This window comes from Pelmatolapia mariae, linkage group LG13 (genome assembly GCF_036321145.2).
Source record: "Pelmatolapia mariae isolate MD_Pm_ZW linkage group LG13, Pm_UMD_F_2, whole genome shotgun sequence".
In the NCBI taxonomy this organism is placed as follows: Eukaryota; Metazoa; Chordata; class Actinopteri; order Cichliformes; family Cichlidae; genus Pelmatolapia; species Pelmatolapia mariae.
The window spans coordinates 11,365,522-11,393,515 of NC_086238.1; the positions used below are offsets into that span (position 1 = coordinate 11,365,522).

The window sequence follows — 27,994 nt, forward strand, 5'->3', positions numbered from 1 at the left end:
TATAATATTAGTGCATAATGTTACATAATGTCAACACCTTTCCATCTTCTTTTTTTTTTTTTTATTGAAAAGAAAATGTAGCCGGTTGCAAACATACATAGTTGTGGTGCAGAAAGCACCACAGATATGGTTTAAGGGCTACTGTATACATAAACATATAGAAACAGAGGGCATGTGAATCAGTGAATCCATGAGTTACACATGTTTTCTATCATGTTCATGTGGTCATATGATTCCAGACGCGTAAAAAGAATCAAAGTTACAACTGCTTTGTGGGTTTTTCCCAGCCAGGTCTTTAGACAAACTGTACAACTTTGCCGACTGTGCTGGCCTGCACCTGATCCTGGGGCTCAACGCACTACACAGAAATCCAGACAACTCCTGGAACACCTCCTCCACCCTCAGCCTCCTGAAGTACAGCGCTGGCAAGAAATACAACATCTCCTGGGAGCTGGGCAATGGTCAGTACAGCAACACACTTCAAACTGTCTACTAAAACACATGAGTTACAATCATATCTGCAGTTTTTATACTATTTAAAATATTTAGAGGAGTAAAAGGAAAAGAAAGTGTTTTAAAGGTAACACCCTGTATAGTTTTTATTGCCAAAATCATATCATTATTCTCTCTGGTTGAGTGCAGTAAATTAAATTCAAAGCATAAACTAAATGCAGTAGAACAGTTCGTGCTTGTATTGTCACTTGTAATACAAATTTGTTACAGAACTAAAGTAAACTGTTGCAGATTTAATGAAGGATTTGTTAAGTTCAGTAGCAGTTAAAGGGTTAACCCAAGGGTTCGCACAGGGGTAAACTATTTTTTTCTTTTAATTTTCTGAAAATCTAAAAATATCCTCACATTAAAAACTTATTATCACCCTTTTTTAAGCCTAAGCCGAAGAGTAGCAGCAAATATCTAATAACTGTATATGTGACTGCAACAAAAGAAATAATTTCAAGTAAATTGCTGAGGTAGCACAAGATATAGAGGACATTTATATGATGAATTAAAGGTTGTCTTTTAAAATGTGCAGTTAATCATTTCATAGTTCTCATAAACAGCATATCAACATACACTAATAAAGCACATGTTAGCAGCCTATGTTTTTAGGATGAAACAGCCTGGTACAGAAAAATCTTCAGTGAAGTTGTTAATCAACAATGAGTCTGCTAAAGTTTAGTCTTTCTTCTTTTGTAAAATCCTTCAATCTCTTAGGCTTACTGAATCTGCAAGGCCACCCTGTGTGCTTTGGCTATTCCCTTGAAGCAATGTCCATCTGTCTGTATTACTGTGAATTGGCCAATTATCCTTTTTTTCTACTGGCTGTTGGATATTCTAAGAGCAGGATCAGACTACAACAACAACATCATTCTTTGTCATCTTCCCAATGCTGCTTGTATAAACTCTTATCTTCCTCAGTGTACTGCGTCTTCTCTTTCCAGAGCCCAATGCGTACCGCAGCATGGTGGGTCGTGCGGTCAACAGCACCCAGTTGGCTCAGGACTACACCAAACTACGTACCCTGCTGCAGTCTGTGCGCTTCTACCACCGAGCTCACCTCTTTGGCCCCAGCGCAGGACGACCCCGGAAGAACGCCATTCTGCTGCTGGATGGGTGAGTCACCAAGTAAAGCAGGGATTGGCCAGGATTCCACTCCTTCTTAGGCTGTCCTGCTGGAAAAGAAAGGGGGAAGGTAGCGGAAAGTATGCTGCAGTAGTTTATGCATTAAACACAGTAAAGCTCAGTAAAAGTTTTACACGCATACACACACACACACTCTGTAGTTGTATTCAGTGTTTATGGATTCCCACTCTGCAGGTTTTAGGGTCTCAGCTTCAGTTATACCATGTCAGCATAAATAAAGTGTCATCTGATTGATAACGTGATGGCGCAATGTCCCACCTGCTTGTTTCACCCAGAAGCTGCAGCAGCTTTGGACTGACTCTGGTCGCTTATCTAACCACCCTCTTTCAACTGCAGCCTGTCCTCTGCAAAGGTTGCATTGTTACACTTGGTAGCCAAACCTTTACAACAAAAGAGCAACCAAGACAATGTCACAGTGTCATTGTGTAGTATTATTCACCAGCATTTGATACAGTTTCAGACATACTTTCTTTAGCTGGACAAAATTTTATTCAAGTTGACTGAAAGCAAGATTAAATTGTTCGGACTCTGTTTCACTGAAAATTACCGTGTTGTTTTTGGACAAGTTGTATTGTAGCCACACAATATTGTAGCTCCACGGTTTATCTATCTTGCATTCACAAGCTGTAATTATCTGGCAGATGAAAATCAGAACATTAACAATTCACGGGCAACGTAAGATCATGATGGGAATATGGAGCACAAAACAGAAAAGTAATACCTCCTTTAAGGCGCTGACTCATTTTGTATTGTCTTTATCAATTCATCAGTTCAATGAAGTCTGTCCAAGTATATTTTACAAAGTGTGGCTCACTGAAACAAACCCTTGAATTTAGGCAAAAGAAACATAATTTGTTGTGATCCTTAGAAACTCAAAACCTCAATGACAAAAGATTTGAAAAAAAACCCCTCCCCATCTTGTTCTTCCACAAACCACTTTTCCACTGGCAGTGAGCATGTAATTGGCTGTCTTTAACTTAACCTAATCTTAATTCAAAATTAGTTTAAGGCTTACAGTTGATCAAGTTGGTGATTTACAAAATGCACTTTGGATACAAATAGCAAATCAGTGCCATCAGAGAATAACACATTCTCCTCTTTTCACTAATGAATTGGAAACGTTTGTGCAGAACTTTAATTTGGATAATCTAATAGTGATTGTTAACCAAGACAAAAACTTTTTTAAAAGCGTAATTTGACCTTGCTGCATTGCAAATAACGAACCCCAGATTGCCTGTCACAGGTATGTAGGCTTCTTTGGGTATTACTGCAAGTCTTAGTTTGTTGAAATTCATTTTAGACAAGAAATTTATCCTTAGTTCTGTCAACCAAACAGCTGACAGTATTCCTCAAACAAAATCATTATTTCCAAAAAAGTAACGCCTTTGTGAGCTTTTCTGTCTGTTGAAATGGAAACAAACTTGACTAAAATGAATGCATCACTGGCCCAGTACAACAAACAAAGGGTGAAAGTCAAACATGGAGGTATATACACAACTCTGTCAGTGTTGGACAATACAAATAAAGTGTGACCGTATGGTGCAATGTTTGCTTTTTTCCTCTGGATAATAAAATAATTTGGTACTATCAAAAAATTACTTTTTACCCTTTGTTTTTGACTTTATGATCAGCATATAATAATTTGATTAATTGTTTTAAATTAGCCTGACTAATACTGGAATTTTGGAAATGCATACACTATCCAACCAATAAATATATACATATAAGATGTATTTATTTTTTTAGATTTTCAGCTATTTTTTTTTTTTAGCAATACAGTTTGAAGTTTAGCACAAAGAAACCACGTGGCCATGGTTCTGTTGCAGACATTGAGAGAAGACTGTAAACCACAAGGTTGAAATTGCACTGGTGGACAAACGAATGACACCATATGTACGTCATCTCAAGCAAAAAAGTAAATAGCTTCGTTGTGGTGCATAGGGGATAATATATACATTATATATATCTATGATAGGCCAAAATCACCTAAATAATAAAATTGTCAGACTCTATATTAAACACACAAGGGTGGTGTATAAAAAGCTAGTAATATATAGAAAAATGTTGTTGTGATCATTTAGATGTTGATAACTTGATAGATATTTTACATTCATGTTTTAAGATGTTACATGGGGCCCTTATCAAGTCAATCTAAAGTTTAATTACTTTATTCAGACATTCAGTGTGCAATATTTATAAAGCATTTTAAAAACGACCACAGGAAATACAAAGTGCTGCACCCAAAAGTGAATAAATGCAGGACCGTTAAAAACAACTAGAATAGAATAAAAACACAAACAAGCACCCATAATAAAACAAAGGCAAGTAAGATCAATGTGTAATGCCCAGTCGAAGGCCAGAGAGTATAAATGTGTTTTAAAAATGGGCTGTGGAGGTGACTGTCTAAAGTGCACAGGCATTTATTCCATAAACTGGGGGCAGCAATGGAGAACGCTCTGTCCTCTCTTAGCTTCCACTTAGACTTTTGTATATGTAAAAGCAACTGGTCAGATACACACAGTCATAAACATGACAATGTTGGGAACATTTTGCAATGTCTGATAGATTTTGGTGAATAAATGCAGATGTTAGACGTGCTCCTGTGCAGCAACCATGAAAACTTAACATCTATTTTGTGTGGCTGAAAGGAAGCTATATTCTGCGGTCCACTAATCTGTCACAAGAGGTTTAGGAGATTTATTACAGAGCTAATAAGACAATTAGAAGTGATGGAGGTGGGATACATAGTTCTGGTTTTAATTTGTTGAATAAATGGGGTCAGCATGTCATTTAACCAAAATACCATCTATAAAGTAAATTGAATATGTTTATGTGTTAAAATGTTTTCACATGTACAAGTATATAAGCACATGTGTACTTAAATTCACAGGAAGAGTTTAATGTCTCAATATAGGTTAGCCTCTTGGCAGCCACACACATTTTGACAGGTAGTTGGAAGACTATGGAGAAAGAATAATTTGGTATGGATCTGTCTCCACTATGTACTTGAACTACTTACATCAGTGAAACCGTTAGGAGCTGCCTTTTATCTCACTGAGCACTGACAGTTCAGATTTAGTCAGAAGCAAAAAGGTGTATTTTTTTTGCTCACATGTGTGTATGTGTACTGTAATAGTCAGACTGATTAATGAGCAGTGTTATCAGAACAAAGGGAGGACATAGAAGATGAGTAGTGAGAAGAGGAGGACGATTGAGAAGATGAAGAGTCGAGAGCCGGAGTACCCATGGGTCATGGGTGTCGCATTTAACGACACGACGATTCTTGTGTGTTTGACACTGTTACGAGGGGGTTGCTCATGTGTTTGACAGCCCAACTACTCTGCTGCTCTCAGGAAATAAGATTAATTAGATGCTGAGCAGCTCAAGAGTCCAAATATCTGAGCTGCACAGACTAAACAAGCCAGCCCAGTGAAAGTTGTGTTTCTGTGACATGATGTTTAGAGACGCACATTTTGGCATGTCTGACAAGCTGTTACAGCCAAATATGGAGCGATTTGGGTCAGGTAGATCAGGAAACATACACAGATGCAAAGAGGGGACTCTGTGTTTGCACGGTGTTTGTGTACAGGATGATTCTGCTCTCAGATGATTTTCCTTTTATTAATAACAATTAAACTGAAAATTAACAAATCAAATCCTCAAGCTATAGAATCAGCAACTCTAATTAGTTAAAAAAATAATAATAAAACTAGTAGTTTGCAGATTTGCCATGATACTTACATTGTACATTTGTTTATTTTCAAATTCAATGTTAGACTGAATATGTCGTGAAAGGGTGTGCTTAGGTCTCATTTTAAGCGATTGAACAGAAATATTGCATTGACTTTTGAGGGATTCAAAATATTTTCAGAGGGTTCAATTTAATTGTACTTCTTATTTAATTATTTTATTTTATTATATGTCTTATGGATAGGTGTAGCATATCTCTATACTTTATCTTTATATATTAAACAGTTCTGGTGTTCATTCCATTTTGGACTTGGAGGCTGTTACTTTCTCTTTAAATTAGCAGAAATTGCAAATGAAAAATAAGTGGAACCAACCTTAAACAGTAAAAAAATAAATAGTTAGAACTGACCTGCTCAACAATTTTGTTCATTTGGAGGATAGAGTGCACTGTTGAGCTAGACAACATAGAAATTCATGGACACTGTGGAAGATAAGTCGTAGATGATCACAGTATCCTTTCCATGGTTAAATAAAATCACTACAAAAATCTACCATAATAAAAGACTTTTGACAAGACAAGTGAAAATAGAGGTGCTACACTACCAGCTCAGTCTTATGTAGGCAGATGTGACTAAGAGCTACCTTTAATCTGAAGCATACTACATCTCTTGGGTGAAGGGTGAAGGCAGTGTAATGCATGGACAAGCATGACTTTCATTGTAGTTTGCTGGTGATGTGACAAAAGCAGATGAATGATTTCAGAAGTATGAAGTATTGCAGTCTGTGTTTAGCCTCATTCCCAAAGGTAATTCTTTAGCACATCACAGTACAGATGGAGAGTTACCTAAATCTGTGAAAAGGTTTTGAAAGATCAGGAAGTGGAATATTCCACATTGGCTTTGTTATTGCAATAGAGCTGCATTTCACTTGCAGACAAAACCAGAGGTAGAAAGAGCCATGAAGGAACAGTAAATGAAGACAGCTGCAGCAAGGGTTTGGCAAAGCATCACAAAAATATATGGACCTAACAGTGACTGTCAAACTATGTAATTATGCTATGTGAGCTATATAACTATGAAAGAACTCATTTTTATAAGCCAAATCTAGACTACTGCATACACATATTTTAAAATTACAGAAAATCTGCATAATGCATACACACCATTTGCTGTCTTTTTAAGGAGCTCTCAGCTGTTAAATTACACTTTTCTTATATTTATAATTTGTCTTGATTGATTTTCAGAAATTTGCCTTTAATTCTAAAGTCTAATTAATTACCAATTGCTTGCCTGCTAAAAGAATGAACACTGCAACACATTTTATGACAGTGGGCAAAGAGTTTTAGTGAATTATGGCTTTTGTCACCTAGATAGATTTTGTTTTCTTCTCAAGATAAAGTGAAGGTGACATATGTGCACTTGAATTAAAAATATTTTTGTTAAATAAACTGAGCACTAACGGTTAAATGGGTAAAATGTTGTAATATTCATATAGCCGTATTGTAATTGTGAAAGGAAGACATAGGTTGTCATATATTGAAGACAAAATACAACGAATCAGTTAATGACATTTGTGTTTTCTTTCAGGTTCATGAAGAATGCTGGCTCTGTTGTAGATGCAGTTACGTGGCAACAGTAGGTATTTTACCCTTTAATTTTTACCCTTTTTTATTATTTCATCTACAGAAAAACGCAGAATTAACCTGCGTTCTTCTGAAAGAGAGTAATTCAAAACCATAGGCCACACTGTGTTTTTGTACCAATATTGCAAATTTGTCAGCACAGTTACCAAGAGAGACTGATGCATATTCACCAAACTGTGTTTATCCTGCAAGTGGAACAACAGGAAAAGGAGCCTAAGAGACAGTGTGTGTGTTAAATTAGTAACACCTGCCATTTGTCTGTTGCACATACTGTAGGAATGCATACAAATGTATCACTGGTTTGATCTTTTTCCCCAATGTTTTATCTGTATCTTTTCACACCCACATGTAAAATATGTACAAAAAGGCACATTGAGTGTAGACTAAGACAAACCCTTTGTGTCTGAGTGAGTGGTCATTAAGGTGAAGGTCAGGTCTAATTAGGAGAAATTAGATGAAACAGAAGGTGGAAGGGCTGTCAGTAAGGCTTGGAAAAACACCACCCACACTGTTAAAATCAAACCATATGCTCTGGCTCACTCCCTTTGTCAATTAGCCCGTTTTACACAAGAGGTCCAGATTCCAGTCTAACCAGGCTGCGTGACAGAAACTCTGACCTCCACAAAAGAAGCCAACCTAATAAAAGTAGAGACCACTCATTAACACGTCTACGACATAGGTTTTACTCTAGTGCAGCTGTCTCTAGTTGTTTTGAGTCAGACGTGCTTGGTAGGAAACGAAGCACTCGATTTAAACCTGTTTGGAAAGTGTTGTGAATTTGTTAGTATACGTCTGTCTGTGGCTTACAGTCGGAGGTGTCCAGTCGGCACTTGTGGTGATGAAACATGTTGGTTATGACGTGAAATATTTGTGTACCTCTAAATCTTGAAACAACAATATGTGGTTTGCATTATATTATGACATTTTCCCACAACATTGTAGTTTGACATTTGCAGCATCTTGTCTCAGTTATTGCTTATCCATGTTTGGATTCACCAGCAAGGCATGATCAGTATGTGTAGTCACTCTCTATTAAACTCCCTGATTTTGTCTCTGTCTTCTCTGTATTCACATTTCTTTCTTCATCTTTCTTCAGTATTAAGTTTTCTTTCATTTTAGAGGCCTGGATGTCTTTTTTTCTGTCAAGGTGCTTTAACCCTAAAACCAGATATATATTTTATCCAAGGTTTGTGATGAAAAAACATCTCTATTAATACATTAGAGGTGAATAAAAATGAACTACACTGAGTAAAAAAAACTATCCAAATGTCAGGACCTGTTTTGAGGACCTAACATCCCAGTAGTGGTTGCTTTAACAAGTTTTGTGGATGTTGGGAAATTTTTTTTTTTTTAAATCAAGCTGACAATGGTGCTTTTTCCTCTCTTGGGCACTTTTAAAAGCACCTCTTTTTTTTAGCCTGACAAGGCACATATAACTTTAGGTCAGTTTTTGCGAATCATTACATTTTACAGCAAAGACGTGTTTTTACCATGAGGTTTGAGCTACTGTAGGGTTAGTTTAGATTAGGAGTAGGTTAATATTACACTAGTAGATGGTGCACACTAAGGTTAGGAATTTTGTGTTGAACTATATCAACAAAAGTAATCTTTGAATTCAGGTGTTTTCAGTTCAATTGCCACAGGTGTGTAAAACCAAGCCCTTAGGCAAGCAATCTGCCTTTACAAACATATTTTAAAAAATGGGTCATCCTAAAGAGCGCACTGAATTCTCCACCTTTGATACAAGTTAGTTTGTGAAGTCTCTTCCTCCTTTCCCTCCTACATTTTCTGCCATCAAGACTAAGTGGAATTATTGCAAAGTGGAAGCATTTAGGAACCACAGCAACTCAGCCATGAAGTGGGAGACCACGTAAAGTTACAGAGCGGGGTCACTGAGTGCTGAGGCTCATAGTGCACAAAAGAGTTCCTAACCTCCTCTGGTATTAACATCAGCACAAAAATTTTGCACCAGGAACTTCACGGCATAGGTTTATGTGGCCATGCAGCTCATGTAGGTGTAAAGTGTAGGTGGCCCATATAGTGTGCTTTGTGAAGTGGATGTTTGTGAGATAGTGGCAAGAGCTTGTTGACCTGTTAACTCAAGTAATGCTAACTTAATTTTACCTCTTGTCAGTGTGTAGTGGGGGACAGTAATGTATTTGCACTTAATTAAACAGAGAGTAAAGAAGAGAGAGCTCACACTAAACTAAAATAAGACATATAAATGATCTCAATAAATATATTGTTTTAAAACAAATTACATTTAAATTAACAATAACACTGACATCTATCCTGAAATTAACAGAACAGATTTTTGGGGGAATTCCTGTTGATTGGTTTTTAAGGTAACTGTGATCTATCAGTATTTCAGTCAAAATCTGACTTACATTATATCGATAGGTCTTTATAGATTTCAGTGAAACATTTATACTCCTGAGAAGATGGATGTTAATGCTGATTCCCTGACTTATCCTCAAGCCATGCCATGTGGTTGACATTTGTGGTTTTCGACAAACTTTAATCACTTTGCTACACCAAGGCCCTCTAGCCTTATGTATAGTGAACTGCCTTACCAACAGGGGCTGCTTCTTGGTGAGAGATTTAAATTAGTTTAAAGTGTGTGAGGACATGGTGCCAGGTCTAAATATGACCAAGAAAAGTCAACAAGACAGATTTACAATTTTTGAAGTTGCTGTTTAGTTGCCCCTGAGCAAAGCACATCTGAGACTAATTGCTCCAGTGGTGTGGACATCTGGGTGTGAAGCAAACAAGCAAGCTCCCTCAGTTAAATGCTCTAATAATGAGAGGTGCACTTTGACAAACCTCTCTTTTCAAATGAGCCCTTCTTGATTTAATCATTGTGGCCTTAAAGTGCATTAGAAACATTTTTTTTTTCAAATATATATGTTAGTTAGTTTTACTATTTCAGCAGTGCTGCTTTTTACAAGCCAGGCTAACATGTTATAGCCAGAGGTTTCTTGTTTCCTGTCAGAATGGCAGTGGTACCAGTTCCTGCCCTCTGAGTATCTTATTTATAGCTAATGTCAAGGGGGGAAAGAGATGTTAAAGGTGAAAATCACAAAGGGGCTGTAAATTTACTTGTGAAATCCTAAGGGACGCTACATATTCTTCAGCCGTTACGTAATTATGATTGATCTAATGATATCCTGATGGAACACACAAGGAACACATCCTTTTCTTATTTTGCTACCCCTCTGCTTACTCCCAAAATCTCTTGCTACACCAGGTGGACAATTTTTGGTGCCTCACATGCAGTTATTAAAAGTAAGTTATTCTACATTGTTTACAGTTTAGGCCCTTTAAAAAACCATTAGCAACAAATTCCATGAGTGCAAAAATTAATAACAGCCTTCTAAAAGTATCTTCTGTGATCATTACAAATCAAAACCCCATGTTTGAAAGTAAATTTATGCTTCAATACTTTTGTCCATTTATCTAAAAAAAAAAAAATTAAATGTAGGACCATTTCAGCTAAATAGTTTTCAAACTGTGGTACTGATGCAGTTGCACCTCTGCTTCTGTCCATCCTTGTCTGAACTGATTACATCTGTGTCTCTAGGCTGTGCCATATTTTGGTGATAGTAGAATGCTAGATACTTTTGTAAGTGAGCTGTCTTTGATGTGGTGCTGGCACTTGGAGAGAGCGGTGTAAAACAAGCTGACCAAGTAGATCTTTGTCTAAAAACATTCAGGCCCTGTGTTGTAGATTTTTGCATTTTAGTGAATTTTGGAACGTTTAGCCCAAAGTAGCATGCCAAACGTTGAATGAACAAAGGAAAATTTTGTGGTTTTGTTTGAGGAGCTTGGACCTGAATACTAATTCTAAGTTTTTGGTCAAAATACTTGAGCATTGTTTGCATAATTTGTTTTTTGTGTGTGTGTGTGTGTGCGTGTGTGTGTGTGTGTGTGTGTGTGCGTGTGCGTGTGCGTGTGCGTGTGTGTGTGTGTGCGTGTGTGTGTGTGTGTGTGTGTGTGTGTGTTCCTGCACTAATGAACCACCAAGTTGAGTGTTTATCTTAAAGGCTAGTGTTGCTTTTTTACTGGATGCTTTTATATACTCTAAGCAAAATTAACCCTAATGGTAATTTGTAGTGTAAGATGTAGATAGAATTTGTGCTGTCTTATTCTGTTTCCATATATGAACTGGAATTTCTTCCCTTAGATCTGGACTGAAGAATTATTGTAAGCTCTCAGAAAAGATGACAGGATAGCCAAATAATTTGTGTAAGGCTATGACTTAATCCGTGCATTGTTTACAGTTTGAGGCCAGGAGCTTGGGACTTCTCCAGTGCTATGAGGAAAATTTCAACAAGGTTAAGCTCAGATTGCAACACTGCTTCACCCCACATAAACTAAATTCAGCTCTGTTCTCAGCAGTTTTGTTGGCACATCTGTCATTTCCGTAGACCTTTCCAAAAAGGTTCAGTAGAGGTTCTAACATAGTTTTTGAATTTATGATCCCTTAGTTGTTATGATTATATGGTGTTATACTCTGCTTTCATAGTATTTACAGTACCATTCTTACTTACGTTGTCCCCATTTATTTTGAAATTTTGATTAAGACATATACTAACTAGCATTCTCCAAGAGACCTGAGTGTGTCTATTACAAATTGATTGAGGAGAAAAAATAATAATTTTACATGAAATATTTTTTACTTCCATCTTTATAGAAATTTGGCTGATATCTTATAACATGTGCTGCTTTTAAAAATTTAGAAAAGGACACATACATCTACATTATTCCACCTGCTATGCATGCTTCGTTTTCTGATGTTTGTGCAAAGGATGATATTTAATGACATCACGGGGCTTAATAGTTGTAATTTATTTTCACCATTATACCATTGATCACCCTGAATATTTTCATTTTTAATTTATAACAATACCCAGAGGATAGCATTTAAGAGGTGAACACTTGCTGCTGTCTTTTAAAAATAAATCATAACTATTTACTGAAGCTAAATGTGGAAATTTTTAATATATAGGAGTCTGGGATACTTTTGACAATATAACTGAGCAAGGCAGTTCTTTGTTCATAGAAATGCTGTTCCTGAAATAACTCTACCCTGGAGAGCCAATCACAGTGTACTGACTAATTAATTGATTGATTGAGTGTACAACTGTTGTCTCCCCCCTCTGGTAGTGAGAGTAATTACACAAACATGATTAAGGTAGTTTTATGATACACATCTCCAAATAAGGAAAAGCCAGACCTTACAGAAGCTGTGCCAGGAGGAGATAAAGGCTGTAGCCTTCTTTGTCATAACAATTACTGTTGTCTTAAGCTCTCTGGTTAGCTGGTCATTACTGGTTGATATAAAATGCATTCCTAACGTCATGCGTCTTGCCACAGGCACCAGATTAAAAACTCTAGGACAACAGCAAAATACATGGAGGTTTACCTGCCACAGATTGGTTTAGTGTTAAGTCGTTTGGAAAGTTGAATGTAACAGACATATTTATGTGTTCACCGCTCTTGCAACTCACTCATCAAATAAAATAGTGGTGGAAAAAGCCTTTTTATGGCACCTGAATATGCACTAGACAGTGTAGCTATTATCACTGACTTTCCCTCGTTTAGAGAGTATGTTGGAGGGGATTTCTGTTTTCCCACAGGGTTTTGTTCAGCAGGACTTTGGCTCTAATAAATTCTTCTTTTCATGCTGCCTTAACACACTCTTTTCCTCTCATGTCTTTTTGTTTTTTATCCTTTTCTCACACACATGCAGATTGATGTCTTTATTATTCAGTCTGTCTGAAATGTCCATGCTTCCAAGCCGTCCATTATGCAATCTCAGTAAAATTGGATTATCACTGCACTGAAATATAATTGAGTATGTCAGTGCCTGTTTATCAAAGCTGCTGTAAAACCTTTACAGTTTAAAGTTCATTGTTGCAAGGTTAGACTGAACATAAGCAGATGGATGGCTGGATAGATGGATATCAAATCAAGGATATCAAATTTATATAAATTTGCATATATTTTCACATTGTTTGTCTTGCATTTGCATTACAGTTATTACATGGATGGCAGAATAAACAAAGCAGAGGACTTCCTAAAAACTCGACTTTTGGACACACTTGCAGAGCAGATCAGTAAAGTGACCAAGGTACTTAGGTTTTACTTAAACTTTGACTATAAATAATCCCAGTCATATGCATATATATTGTATGCTTGATAAAATGGGGATGCCTGTAATGACTCCTTAAACTCTTGAGTTCTATACCTGTAGTGTAAATACAAAATATATGAGAAGATATGGAAAAAAAATCATTTTAATCCAGACATATAGTTGCATTTCTAATGAGTTTGCAAAATTCTGGATTATCCAGTCCTGAGATAGTTTTGGGGCGGGGTTGCTGAAGAAGCCACATGTGCAAACCACAAAAGTAAGCCCTGAGGGTAAGATGGTTATGGCTGCCAATTCGTAATATTATCAAAACTGGGTGAGTTGAAAGATGATCAGTGCCAAAGTGCCTCAGGGAAAATAAGCAATCACTACCAAGAAATAAAACTTAAAACAGGCAAAAGGAGTGGGATTTCTCTGAGTACCACCACTCAAACAATAAGGTCAGATTTATGTCTTTCTGATTTGTTATTATTATTATTATATTTATTATTGTTCTCTTTGTATTGCTAGAAGTATTTTGTTGCAAACTCTAATGACGTCTCACTCGTTTACAGAGACCGTAAAATTCAGTCATTTAGCATAACAAAACAAAGAAGGTTCCTTTTCATCATTAAAGTTTATAAAGTTAAGAATTTAGGATTGTAATGCTCCTCAGAATAGCCCTGTGATGGACTAGGGATGCGGCTTATCCCACCTCTTGTTCAACGTCAGCTGGGATAATCTCCAGCCGAGCCCAACCCTGAGTTGGATGGATGGTCCTCAGATAATTTTAGATGGAAAAGGTTGCACTGATTCTTAAGCCTAAAATGTGAAATCCAAATTTGTTGATAATTTTCTTTTCTATGACTCATCGCAGGTTGTGAACACACATACTCCGGGTAAGAAGGTGTGGCTTGGTGGACTTGGGCCAGCATGGGCAAGCGGCATCAGCAATCTCTCTGACACGTATGCTGCTGGATTTCTGTAAGTATTGTTATCATCATACTACCTTTGCTTAAAACATTGGAAGCCACAATTAAAAAATCTTTCATATTTGCTAGTTAAAAGTATTTATTCCTAATAAAATATTGACTATTTCTCATGTATCACATATTTTTCACATATTGCAGGTGGATGAACACACTGGGTATGGCTGCACTGAATGGCATTGATGTTGTGTTGCGTCACTCATTCTTTGACTATGGATACACACATCTTGTGGACCAGAATTTTAACCCTCTACCTGTAAGTCTCTTTATTTTATTTCAAAAAAGATTGAAATGTCTGTTCACTTTCTTAGTGCTGCAATCAAAATGGCCAAGATCTGTCCGGACTACTATGCAAGAGTTTTCCCTTATTAGACTTGGTGCGTTGATGGCACCTCTTGCTCTTTCCCGTGGGAGCTATTAGCTGAGATGAAAGGTGTTTAGTGGTGATGAGTAGTTAGACGCAGGGGCAAAATGCCATGTAACCTTAGCCCTTTATCAGTAGCACAGGACAGTGTCACTGCTCCCCTCAACCCCCATCATAACTTTGTGCTTCTCTGTGTGGGACAGTCTGCCGGTGAGAGATCTGCAACCTGAGAATCTGATACACAGGCATGTTAGTCAAATAGCCTGCAAACCTGTGTGGAATGAGACTGCCCAATGCCAAGTTCCCCGGTGGTTTGGTCTAAAAAAGAAAAACCCCAAAAAACAAAAACGTATTATTGTTTCATTGTTAGTCACTTGGTTGTGCATTATTAGAATATGAGGGGGAAATAATCTTAACACGTGTAAGAGGTATACCTCTGCAGTCACGATGTTTGTTTCTTATTAAACCCTCTAATTAAATTCTTTTTAAAAGGGTGCTTTGTAGCATTGTCTCGCTTTTTAGCTAATCTCATTTTGTAAAAAAAAATCTGAAATGTCAAGAAGTGATAAAATGCTACCACGTGCCAAGTTCATAAAAAAGATTTATTCAGTTAATAAAAATGGGTTTATATAAAGCAGAGGCAGTGTAGGGTGAGAGGATTATATTAATGACATGGACAGTAAATCATTCTTCCAACAATAAAGGAAAAAATGATGGAGTCATGGCATTTATCAAACATTTGTTATTATTTAGGACTTATATTCTTTTTCTTTTCATTTTGCTTTACTTAGAAATAGGTAGTCTAATGTGTATTGGCAGCTCCAAAATACATTATTAGCTGCTAATGTTATTGGGCTCATGAACTAATTACATCTGCAAAACATTTTTCAGAAACACCCTCATTAGATCTCACTAGCGGGCATGCACTTACTTTAACCTCACTTCACCTATAAGATATTAAACAATAAAGATGGCTTCATTTTTTCCTCCCTCTTTGTCTCCATTATTTTTCTGGGAATGGGGATCTCCCGCTAAGATCACAATGCTTTTAACATGGCTGGATGTCTGAAGGCTCCACCAGCCTACCTGCTGAGAGAATTCACTGCAGCGCCAACCTGTCCACTGCATGGGAAATTTATGACCTGGCCCCATCCCCTATAGGATGACTCCACCATTGGTAGAATCTAGTGAAAGCCCCCAGCCCACTGAATGGCTCAACTGCTTCATCTTTTTTCCACACTTTTCTCCCCTCCCCTTCCTACTTTTTTTAAAGCATACTCTTCTTTCCCAATCATGCTTCTCTTTCCTGTTTTGTGTTGTTTTGACTCCACATGTGTCAGCCATCCCCTCTAGAAGTGAGTAGTAAACGCCTAAATTAAAGAGATGGCTGATTTTGTCTGAGATCCATTCTTTAAACAGAACTCTGTCTGACTGGCAGTAAGTAAGGAGATTTTTGCTCACGGTTAAAGAAGAAAGAATTTTTATTTCTTACATCAAAAGCAGGTTGATGATGCAGTGGGCTGAATCTAATTTGTCCGTATTAGCTAACCATAAAGGTTTAATTGTTATCATCCTTTGTTACCTCTGAGCAGCTGAAGTTTGATTGGTGTCTGGTGTTTCTATTTTATTTATATTGGCATGTTACCAGTTCTTGAAGTAATGGTTGTTCCAGCAGTTGATGTTTGTCTGTATATCTATCCAAGGGGGGAAAGTAATGTGCAAAAAAACAAAATTAAATTTCAAAAAGACACGGAAAAGGGTGAAAAAGGAAGGAAACAGTTACACAGCTGGAGATCTAGGACCTCAACAGATATTTCTCTAAAATATTCCACATTAACAATCACTAATCATTGCTGTGGTCATCACAGCCACAGATTAAATTATATCGGTGTATTGATGTTTTTTGTTACTTGTGTTTTTGAAATTTAAAAACAAAGCAACAAGTTTGGAATCAATCTGGTCATCATTCATAAATGAAACCCAAGACTCGTCACTGCTCTTTGTCTTATTCTTTGTGTAATAATCATGGATCGTACATTCATTCATCCGTCCCTCTGGTCGTGGCCACCGCTATACTGTTCTATACTGTGCTGTGCTTCTTCGATGCCTTGGCAGCAAATTAAGTTAAAGTCTGAGTGGAAAAAAGAAGCCCTTAAATGTTGCCATATGCAGGATTGCATGGGAACTTCCTGAGGAGCACATGTTGTTCTGGGTCTCTTGAAGAGGTGTTGAGTCTGTATAGTCTATAGAGTGGAACTTAGTATGATGGACCACTCAACAATCATAATGAATACAGCAATTCATGATAGAGCATAATATTTTGTAAAAATGTCATATTTAAGAAGTGTCAAATCTAAATGAGTCAGCGGTTGTTACATACAATGTGACGTGTGTCATGTGACAGTGCGCTCCAACTAGAAGTCCAGTATTTAGACTTCATGTTTTTGTGCACCACATCTCTCTTTACACACATGTTAGCCACTTACCGACACATTCTTAACTCTCACAGTTTGCGAAACCAAATCTGTTTCTACAATCACCAGGATATTTCATGGCTCGATTAAAAACAATAGAGATTTTGGAGCTGTTCTGTTTCAGGGGAATCCAGAGTTTCTCTCTTTTTTAAATGAAATGTTGTTTTCTTTTATTTTGCATGTAAAACGTCTTCTCCACACCTATTGCTTTTTACTGGTGTCTTTCAACTGTCACTACTGGAACCCTGTCTTGAAAATTACAATGAGAATGAATTAACTAATGCAATCATAAAAATAATGCAAATTGTTGTCTGTGTGTGTGTGTATGTGATGATATTTCATTTACAGGATTACTGGTTTTCTCTGGTGTTTAAACGTCTGGTTGGTCCCAAGGTTTTAGCTGTGCGAGTGGCTGGACTGCAGAGGAAGCCGCAACCAGGACGAGTCATACGAGACAAACTACGTATCTATGCCCACTGTACCAGCTATCAAAAGTACGTGCTTAACTACCTTGGATTAGTTTGTAACCTGTTCCAGTTTTTGGTTTTGTTTTTTGCTACTGAATGCTCATAGACTTTTAGTAAAGTCTAGCAATACTTTCAGGAATGTCAGACAGAAAACAGATGACTGTAGTTTAAAGAACCCCCCCTCATGCCTCTCGCAAACACCTGAGGCTGGTGTCTGGTGAGGAAGAACAAAATCCCTAACTCCACCATTTGGCTTCCCATAAATAAGCAGACCATAGACACCCGCTCATTCACAGCTCAGAGACTATAAAACTTAACGGGTATCACTTATCAGGTGTGTGGGTTCTGTCTCCCTGTCGTCAAAGGGCTGCTGAAAGGTGTGCTAGGCCTTTATCCCATGTCAGATTGGCTGGAGGGGGATATTTGAGGGGGAGGGACAATAAGGCAGTCTGTGCCGCGAGGAGATAAAGAGTGCCACCATGGCCTGTTCAAGGTTATCATTTAACCCAGGCCAGTGGCTGTCAGCACCAGGGTAGACTTACGGCCATACTCTAGACGGTGCTCATTTACAGGTGGAGCATCTCTTAGAAAAATATCGGAGCACGGCAAAGATAGATGGTTGATAAATGTGCAAGAAATACTGCAGAAGCGTGAGTTCTAATGACACTCATGCAGATATTCTAAATAGTTTTCAACAAGTGTACTCACTCAGTCTCTTGGTATGTATTGTAAATTTAGGAGTAGAGAAATGCCCTTGGCATGTGGAGTCACTGAGCTCCACTCAAGATACCAATCAGCCCTAGACTCATATGTTCAGACAGTGAAGCACTAAAGTAGTCTGTCTCAAATCCAAAGCCACTTCAGTTGCCATTATTTCTGCTACTTTGTGGTTTTACACAGTCAGCCCTTAAGTGGGCAAACCATTGTAGTCTTGGTGGTTTGACTAAATTGTATTAGAGAGCAAAGAATATAAATGTGTCCAAGCAGTCTTTGCAGATTAAATATGACTTCCACTGCCCTTTTACCCCTTTTAGTGGTTTGAATGGCATTTTTTTCACTTTCCAGCGATGCTCCAACATCAAACAGCATCAACACATGTTTATGTTCCTGGTTTGGATCTTTAAGAACCTCATCATTTTAAAGGTCTAAAAGGTTATTATCTCCTACTCCATCTAACCATCTGAACCATGGTCCACATTTCTGAGAAACAAGGCTGTAGGAGTTTAACACAGAGCCAGATATACAGTGTTCCCAGTAGGAGTACGGGACTATATCTCCTGGTAAATATATTAAACATTAGCAGTCCTGCCGGGTTACTGAAATTGCTAAACCTGGTCACAAAAAACAAAGGTAAACATAAAACCAAAATCCAATATTGCTTTGAAGATATGAGATTTAGGAGGTGGTAACTGGGAGCGATGTCTACCAGACGGTGAACACCAAGGCTGACATGTGGTATTCACTAGAGCTGTGTTGTCTTTGTCCTCATATATGGGCTCTTATTAGATTTTATCATGTTTGTCTTATCTGTCTCACTGAGTTATTTACCTTTGACCAGTATTCCTATCAAATTGTGTCCCCGGTGTTTTGCTCTAACGAGAGGGACTCAAAGACTGTTGTCTGTGTAACTCAAGAAGTGTTGCCCTTTGTGTTCACACCCCTCATTTGACCCTGGGCCAGACAGCGGCAGGTTTCAATACTGGATATTGTATAAGAGAAGCGGATTTCTGTATTAGATAGACTTTATTGGAATGATAAAGGCTTCAAAAATGAAATGCAGTTTAATATGTTGATGCTAAATATACAGTAGATGATGGGTTTTAGGCTATAATAAAGAGTAACTTGCTATGTAAAGGAATTTCCTTTTTTTAGCCTGCTTTATCTTTCTTTATTAATCTTCCGAAAGCCTTTTGATCCAGATTAGATCAAGGAGTCGTGGTTTTATTCCATTACTATATGGGATGCAAATATCAAAGACTTTCTTCTCTTTGTAGTCATCTTTAATTATAGAGAATTTTATTCAACATGGCAATGTAGTATATAATGAATCCCCATTAACAGATGTGGAGAGGCGACGTTTTCTGTTGTGCCCTGATCTTTTTTTTTCTAAATGTAAAAGAAAATTAATGAGGCAGTGTCCATCTTTTTCTTTGTGACACTAGTCATAACTATGTCAGAGGATCCGTAACGATCTACATCATCAACCTACATCGATCGAGGAAGAAAATCAAATTGGCTGGAACGTTACGGAACAAGACTGTCCATCAGTACCTCCTGCAGCCTTATGGCAATGATGGACTGCGAGCCAAGTTAGTATCTCTCTCACTTCCTCTCTGTTCGTTACACATGTGCAGATATAAACTTAAACATGCACACATGCTTTAGGTAATTGTTTTCTATGTGAAACAGTTCTTTTCTATTTATTTATGTCGCTCAAAAAAGAGAAATGTGCTGCTGAGAGACAGTTATTGCTCATATAAAACAAAAAGAAAAAAAGAAAAGCTGATTATTTGTACACTGCTTGAGTAAACCTTGGTTTGTAAAAGGAATTACATTGTGCAAATGTCAGAAAAACACTGAAACAAAGAATAGGAAAATTATGATTTTATAAACAACTTTATGCCTCCAAACTTAATAGGGTGTTAAACATCAAAACTTCAAAGAGCTGCAGTGACTCAATTTACTTTTATGACCACAGTGTATAATTTATATGGAGCCAGCATGCTGAGTGAGTGCCACACCGCAAAACATGCAAATGTACACTTAAATGCAATTACCTTTTCCTGTCTTTATCTGGATTAGAGTTAGGTGAAGACAAGCATTCTCATAAAGAATAATGTGTAACAATTAAAGCTAACCAAAAAATAAAACTTAAGTTTGTTCAGATGGTCATTGTCATTGCACTGCTTTAATTTGCCAGCTTAATTATTGAAGGAAATTTTCAGAGAGCGCAGAGTCCTTTGCAAAGTTTTAATGTGTTTTCATGTCCTTTTTTGAGTCTGTTTTTATAGCCTACAACAGATGTTTTAGCAATCGATTTTTCATTTTGTATACATTCCATTTGGCTACAATATATTTCACTTTATGTAACAAGGTAATATAATTCCCATTTCCTTAAAATGTCTCTTAAAATAAAAACTTTATGGTTTCAGTCTTTAACTCTCTCCCTTAATCCCCTGTCCTGTTATTCTGACTCAGACTTAAGACGCAAATCCTGAAATAACAGTCTAATGACCTAAGACTGTGTGTGTGCGTGTCTGTCTTTTTGTTATATGATACCCACATGCGGCCTTAATGAAAGCTCAAGCATGATCCTTCAATAACAGTGTAATGATGGAGGATGTTTTAGGTGTTAGAACAGGATCGCGAGGCAATTAATAGGAGAGCAAGCTAACGATGTGCCTGGCCTAAAGTGCTTTCATTTACCACATGGAGTGCAGGGAGATTTTTAACGATGAATTTAGCAACACCAGATGTCTATAAATTGGTTTGAGTAGTGGAACTTTTTAAGTTTTCAGACCCATGTATGTTGAAGAAAGGCTTTGAGCAGTCCGGTTTGAATTACAACTTCTCATTAGTGAACATCATTTTATTTGATCTTTTCTTGAATTCAGTGTTCATGTAAAAGTCTTCAAACCACTGCCCTTTATTCCTTTATTATTGTGAACATTACAATCTCAGTGAAAACGTAGTCATAACAAGATAGAAAATAGTGTGGACAGACTGCATTTACATTAATAATAATTAGCATATTGTGTCCTGTATGGATAAAGAGAACCACTGTGAATTAAAAAAGTAAAGGTCATACTCAAACTGACTGTTATTTGGTATAATGAAACTGGTGTTTGACTTTGTGAAATTGGATTTGTTCACGTAAGTAGATTTCTATGATCATGCCTAGTCAGGAGTCTTAAAAAAAGAAAAAATAAATATTAATGGGTTTTACAGTAGTTGAAGATGTAGCAAGGGCTATTTTGATGAATGTGACAACCTAAATCATTACAATATAATACTTTAACAGAGTGTCTTAGAAAATAGTTTCAAATATATTAGGAGCATATTAGTTTTTGTAGCCTTATGACTTTTATCACAGTGAGTAGCTGCAGTAAATGCTGCTAAAGCCAAATATTAGGGAATACAGATGACCCAAAATGTTAACAGAGAAATAAACTTGGGTTTGCTCTTGGTATTTTCCACTCAACATGTCAGTTTTCACACTTTGCAGTTGTTTTAATTACAATAATGTGACAACAGCACCCCCTGCTGGCAGAATGATAAGCAAGATACAAGGCCCATGAAATAATGAAGATCCGGAGTCTTTTGTTGATAAGGTTAAAAGTCTTACCATGGCCTACCAGTTTTATTTGTCAGAAGGCAGGAGAAGAAGACTTGGAATATAAGACTGTCGGTAAGTTTGATTATGTGACTTCAGCATGTTGTAACTCACTGAGTTAACACACCGTATTTCTTCTTCTCTTTGCAGACATGTCCAGTTGAATGGGGAAAAGCTGGTCATGATGAACAATGAGACATTCCCAGAGCTGAAGCCCAAGACATTGAGGGCGGGACGAACAATAGCTATGCCTCCCATGACTATAGGTTTTTATGTTATCAAAAATATTAATGCTTACGCCTGTCGGAGATAACATTGATCCTTTATCCCCATGAAGTATCACACCACCAACACCAGTTTTACTCAGATTTTAAAGACTAGAATACCACTTTGTGAGAAATTTTTACAAAATTCTCAAGTACTCTTACAGACAAAACAATTCTCTGGATAACAAGCTTCCATTCGCACTGATATATATTTAAATGATCAAGCAGATTTAAAAAAATAAACCCAGGCTTTCTAAGTCAAGACACACACGCACTGAAAACTTCCAATTGCTTTTTACCAGCAGTTCCTCAAATGCTACAAGGCTGCAGTTGCAGAAATAAAATAAAAAAAACAACACACATCTTTTAACCTTGTGTTAGAGAGTTTAGACTTTTGAAAGTTTATTTACAGCCTCTATTTCTAATCTTTGACCTACAGAATGAGGAGATTTACACAAATCACTTTCAGTATGACTTGATCCTTTTCACAGAGAGAAAACATACCATGGTGTGTTTCTTCTTGACCCCATGCTGTCTGTGTATGTTTGTGTATGCATGTGTTTTATTGATAAAGCTACTGATGTGTCTGTTGAGGGTGCCGCTCAAACCACACTTTTTTTTTCCTCTGCCATATCAAATGGCTGAAAATTGCAAATCTCTTTTTTCCCCTCATTCTTTTTTGTGTGCATGCTTTGAGGATCTTTGTGCGCACTTCAGTTTAACTGCAGAATATAATAGCCAGGATGTGTCACTAGCTGTTTGGCTGTGATGCGCAGATAGATAATGTGAACCCATCATTCACATCACCTGGATCCACAGCTAAATCAGACTTATAGATTTAAAAAAAAAAAAAAAAATCAAATACAGATTTTATTCAGGTGCATTTTAGCACTTCTTACTCTTTTCTTTTCTTGATCTTTTGTTTTTAACCCTTTAATGCTGCTAGGTTTCTTTTGTACTAAATATACTATATATATATATATTTTACAGTACATATTGTACAGGTTCACTGTCATATTATTAGAGTATGTATTGTACATAAAAAAGAGTGATAAAGTGTTTTAAGCTTGATATGTTTACTTATATTCAGTATACAACTAATTTATATTGCTTTGTCTTTATATTTCTATTATATAAGAGTTGTACTAATGCCCCAATTGTAAAGCAAAATCTATGCAAAAGAACAAAAAAGAACCTGTAGGAATGTACTCATTCAGTAACAGGGTGACCAACTGACATTGATTTAAAAAAATAAACACACACATGGTGGTGGGTCTAATTAAAAGGGGGGAAAAAACCCAACACACAAATCCAACTATCTTGCGATGGTTTACAGACTGTCATCTGCATTTACTTTCATTTTACTTCAAAATATTTTGACTAACTTATGCTGAAAAGTAAGACCGCAGTCAGTGAAAATGTCCCCTCGAGAGAGCTAGTCAAGTCGCCTTTTGAGCTTTAAACTGACACCATTAAGAACAATGATAAGCAAGTGCAGGTTAAGTGTCTAAACATGTAAAATATAAAGAATAATTATCCTCTGAATGTGTTTATAGTTAATGTAGAGATGTTCATATTTCATTTGGAGAGCATTATTTTATATATGTAAAGTGTGCCTATATTATTTTTTGGTAAAAAAAAAAAAAAGTTTACATTAATAATAAAGACCTAAAAATACCCAAGATCTTGAAAGCTTTCTTTATTTTCTTTTGTAAAAATGAGCAATTCACCACAGACTACACTAAAACAAAGAATGTAATCCTACTCAGATGTTAGTTTGTCTACAGGTCAGACTCCATAACCTTTGACTGTAAATTCATTATGGCATTAAAGAGGGGATTTGGGAGGAAGTTTTACGTCTGCACAAACAGCTAAGTCCCATCATGTGAAAGTGCAGTGAAACCAGACTCCACAGTGGTTCTCGGGACATGACGGAGATCTGCAGGAGCACATGGTGACGAGCAGAAAAAAGAAACAAAGAGATTGGAAGATATGATTTATACTTGCACAAGAGCACAAAGCAAAGCAGAAATGCCCTTGTACTGTGATCCCAATACAAAGGCACAGTATTAAAGTTTACCATCGTTTGTGCACTCACTCAATCAGCTCTTTACACACACACACACACACACACACAGAGAGACTGTTAGACTCTGTGGCCCCAGTTGTGGAAGCAGCTGGAGCAAGTCTTTGTAGCGGGAAGAGTGCTGTCTTGTCACTGCATGAGGCAGCTGCTGATGGGAAACATGAAGCCAGGATGAACTAAAAGTCCAGACCTCAGCTTGACCCAGACAGGCTAAACCTGAGCCACACTTGGCTCAGTGTGCGCTGATGCATAGACAACTGGAATCTGCTTGGTAGACTCGTATAGAAGGGAAATAAAGGACCATGGTTAAATGCCCGTCATCTAGGTTCCTTCGGGTTCTCCTACACAAGAAAAACTCCACTGAGCAAATTTGATCTTTCCTGACACGGAGTCGTTACCACTGGCACCCCTTCAAGAGCCTGATCCAAAGCATATACCTTGAATTAGATTTTGTGCCATTCATGCGAAATAGCTCCTTGCTTTCATGTAAGGAGCAGAAATGTTTGGTCTGAGAAATGAACTTCAGGAACAGCCTCCTTTCACATGTGGTTTATTTTAAACAGCCCGACATTGTTGACATGTAAGAATCAAACCAGACTCGTTAACACCTGGCCCATTTCATCTGGGATCTTTGAAGAGAAAATTTTATTCATTATACTGTGTTGGCCACACACACACACATATATATATATATATATATATACAGGGTTAGATGAAAACATGCTTTATTTTCAAAGTAAAGTCAGAGAGAGAGCAGACATACTAAAGTTGAATAAGATAAGTCGATTAAATTGGGCAACATGCTCCAGAAAATTGCTTTAAATCTCAGTTGCCAGTGCGGGTTAGAAATATTCTTACATCAGCTACCTGTTGATATGGATCAGAAAATAAAACTGCATGCCTTTCTGATGAAAAGCATGTTGAATTTGTTAACTACCCGCAGTACCTCTGCCTTGAAAGTAATGGTTAAGCAATAATTGACCGAGGCAATGGGAACAGTGAGGCCTTAGTGAACTTCCTAAGACTCGGAACAGGATCTTATCAACCTGAATGGGTTGAAATGGTTTTGTTTGGCAAACTCTGGTTCATATAAACCCGTGCTTTGCGACAATAACGGCTAAACATCAAATCCTCTGACAAAATCAAATTCTGTTGTGGTTTAGAAGGACTGTATGGTGTCCAGCCACTTCTGCGTGACAGTCTCTCCTTAGCCGAGGTAACTGCTACCCAGGCCCACCTAACACTGTTTATACTCCATGATCCATTTTGAGACATGCAAGGCCCTCTTGCCCTGTTAGCAAACACTGAGGATTTCTAGATGTTTACTCTGTATATACAGGATACAGCTTAAGTAAGACTTCTGTGGATGCCGGATCCCTAGAAAACTGATGGACCAGATTAGATTTTGGCCCGCAACATAGAAGTCTTGGTATTTTGAACCATTTTGAGCTAAGCAAGGTTAATAAAACATAAATATTTATCCTACTATGGTTCTTTGCTCCACTCAGCAGCCAAGCATACAAACAGTGCCGAATATTATGATATAACACAGATTTGCTGAAGACCTTTCTCTGAAAAACATAATGATATTTGTTGAATATGTTTTTATATGGAAGATATGTGTAATATGTTGTTTACTGCAAAGCTTTTAGGCACCAAAAAATGAACATGGTTTCATAAATAAAACCACATTGGTTTATTTTGTTTTTTTTAGTTCGTACAATATGGATCAAACAGAATACTCAAATCAACATTTCGTGAAACCAACTTTTCATTCAGCCTAGGTTTTCCAGGATGTTCAAAGCACCTCCAAGAACTTGAAACTGTTCTTGTGCAGATTTAAGCTGTTCCTACAGTCTCTGTAGGAACAGTTTTTCACACTGACCCAATGGCATTGGCCCCAAAGTCAAACTGACCCAGTGGCCTGTAAAATTAACTCAGTCCAGAAAAGATGCCTTTCCTTTTTTGGAAAATGTTTGTTAGAAACACTCGGTCACGCTATTGGTCTATTCATCTGTATTCTCACTGGCACTAAGATCTAGTAAATGTCAATTCTGTGGTAACTGGCTCTCCCGAAGTGGCGTTCCTGCATGAGTGAAAACCTGATCTAAAGATTAAGACAACAAAGTGTCTGTCCCAGGACTTTTTGTGCCTACTGTGATAAATGGGTGGATGTTCACTGTGTTTTCATGCTTCAGAATCAGTTTTGGACAAAGTAGAACATTAATCTATTCATCCATCATTCCATTGACCTTATTCCACTTCTCCAATTCCAGGTCACAGGGAGGCTCAAACCTATGCCAGCTGTCATTGGGTGAGACGCTGGGTACAACCTGGACAAGTCACCAGTGTATCGCAGGGCTAACACAGAGAGACAAACAACCATTCATGCTCATTTTCATGCCTATGACCAATTTAGAATCACCAATTAACCTGAGAAACATGCTTTTGTGGGAGTGCCACCCAAGCCAGCAGACCACCTCCTAAAATCTTTGCTCAGCATGCAGAGTAAGGTCCATGTATATAGCTAGTTATTTTAGCCATTTATCAAAACACGTCACATTACCGCTATAGAAGTATGAGATTCAAAAATGCAGACTTTTGGTTTAATTCAAAAGGTTTTAAGGTTTCCTCAATAACCTTTGAAGAACTGCAACAATTTTGATACCCAGTCCCTGGTTTTCAGGGACTCGTTAGCAATTTGGCAAATTAATATAATATTAAATAAAAAGCTCCACATTTTTTCATGTGATAGAGTTTTTATATCGACTATCCTTCCTGACACAACACCAAAATTATTTCTGTCTCCTCCAGGGATTAAACTGGGGGTCTTTTGGTTGCAAACCATTACACTTTGAAGTCACGTAACATAATATGAAATATAAAGCTACTTAGATAAAAATGTTTTGTGACTGTGTGCAGTGTGGAATCTATGAAAATCACCAAAGAAATTGGTTTGTTTCTTATGAGACTTTGCCAAGCCTTTTTAAGTTGTTGTTTGTTTCTGGGGTCTCCGGGCTTTAATTTTGACTTCAGGTAGCAAAATGCAGCTTAAAATGGTCAAGATCAAGAATTTTGATTAATATTCCACTTCCTGACCTTCAAAAACTCGTGTGATGCCATCGCTGTTTGTTTTAGATCTGTGCTCTAACGCACTGCTGCATTTGACTAAATCTGAGCACAAAGTTTAGAATTTATCAGGCTACTTCTCTCTTCTGTCAATAAACACTTATTACACCGTGTGTTTAACAGGTGCTTTCCCCGTCACATCATTAAAGAGAAAACATCATCAGCAAAGGTGGTGGAAGTCTAACTTCCGGAGGAGGGTGAAAAAAAAGTCTTAAAACATTTTGGGCAAAGACAGCACTCTTTTTAGATTTTTTTTTATAAATATGTTTTTACGGGTGACTTTATACATGCAACTGTGACACCAAAGCGACCACTTAAATTAAAGAAAACTTTAGTGACAACACTTCAAAATAAGTGTCTAAATAAATGCTTTTAGATATTTCAGGATGGCTGTCAAGTGGCAAGACTTGGTTCTACAAGGGCTTTGTACATGTACACGTTTATCTGTCTATCCAGATGAAATGTTGAATAGCTTTTTAGGTATGAAAAGCCTAATCTGGCTTTTCTAGGCTGATCTCTGATTTGCACATTATAGTGAATGAACTGAAAGGGGGAGTGTTCTTAAAATGGGTAGATGTTGTAAAAGCCTTTCTCTTTACCATCCTGCTATCATCCAACAATGTTGTCTTGCATGAGTGTCCAGAACGGGTTAGGGTTTTTTTTTTTTTTTTTTAAAGCTGCTCAGTGTTTTCTTTTTCCTACAGATTTTGCAGTCTAAGAACGGCCTGTTTCTTTTGCATTCACTCCTAGGAGTCCATTTGGTGGACAGCAACAGCT

At 37.3% G+C, this 27,994-nt stretch overlaps 1 protein-coding gene across 1 annotated transcript in view; it reads left to right on the top strand.

Moving 5' to 3' along the window:
• Positions 1-22,877, top strand: part of hpse2 (heparanase 2) — a 49,102-nt gene extending 26,225 nt beyond the window's left edge. Inside the window, exons 4-12 of the mRNA XM_063491755.1 lie at positions 288-461; positions 1,443-1,614; positions 6,921-6,968; positions 13,016-13,109; positions 13,987-14,093; positions 14,240-14,354; positions 17,285-17,430; positions 19,566-19,712; positions 21,887-22,877. Of these exons, the coding sequence (XP_063347825.1) occupies positions 288-461; positions 1,443-1,614; positions 6,921-6,968; positions 13,016-13,109; positions 13,987-14,093; positions 14,240-14,354; positions 17,285-17,430; positions 19,566-19,712; positions 21,887-22,049 (1,166 nt within the window). The 3' untranslated portion in view covers positions 22,050-22,877. The remainder of the gene's footprint in view (positions 1-287; positions 462-1,442; positions 1,615-6,920; positions 6,969-13,015; positions 13,110-13,986; positions 14,094-14,239; positions 14,355-17,284; positions 17,431-19,565; positions 19,713-21,886) is intronic.
• Positions 22,878-27,994: the final 5,117 nt, after the last annotated feature.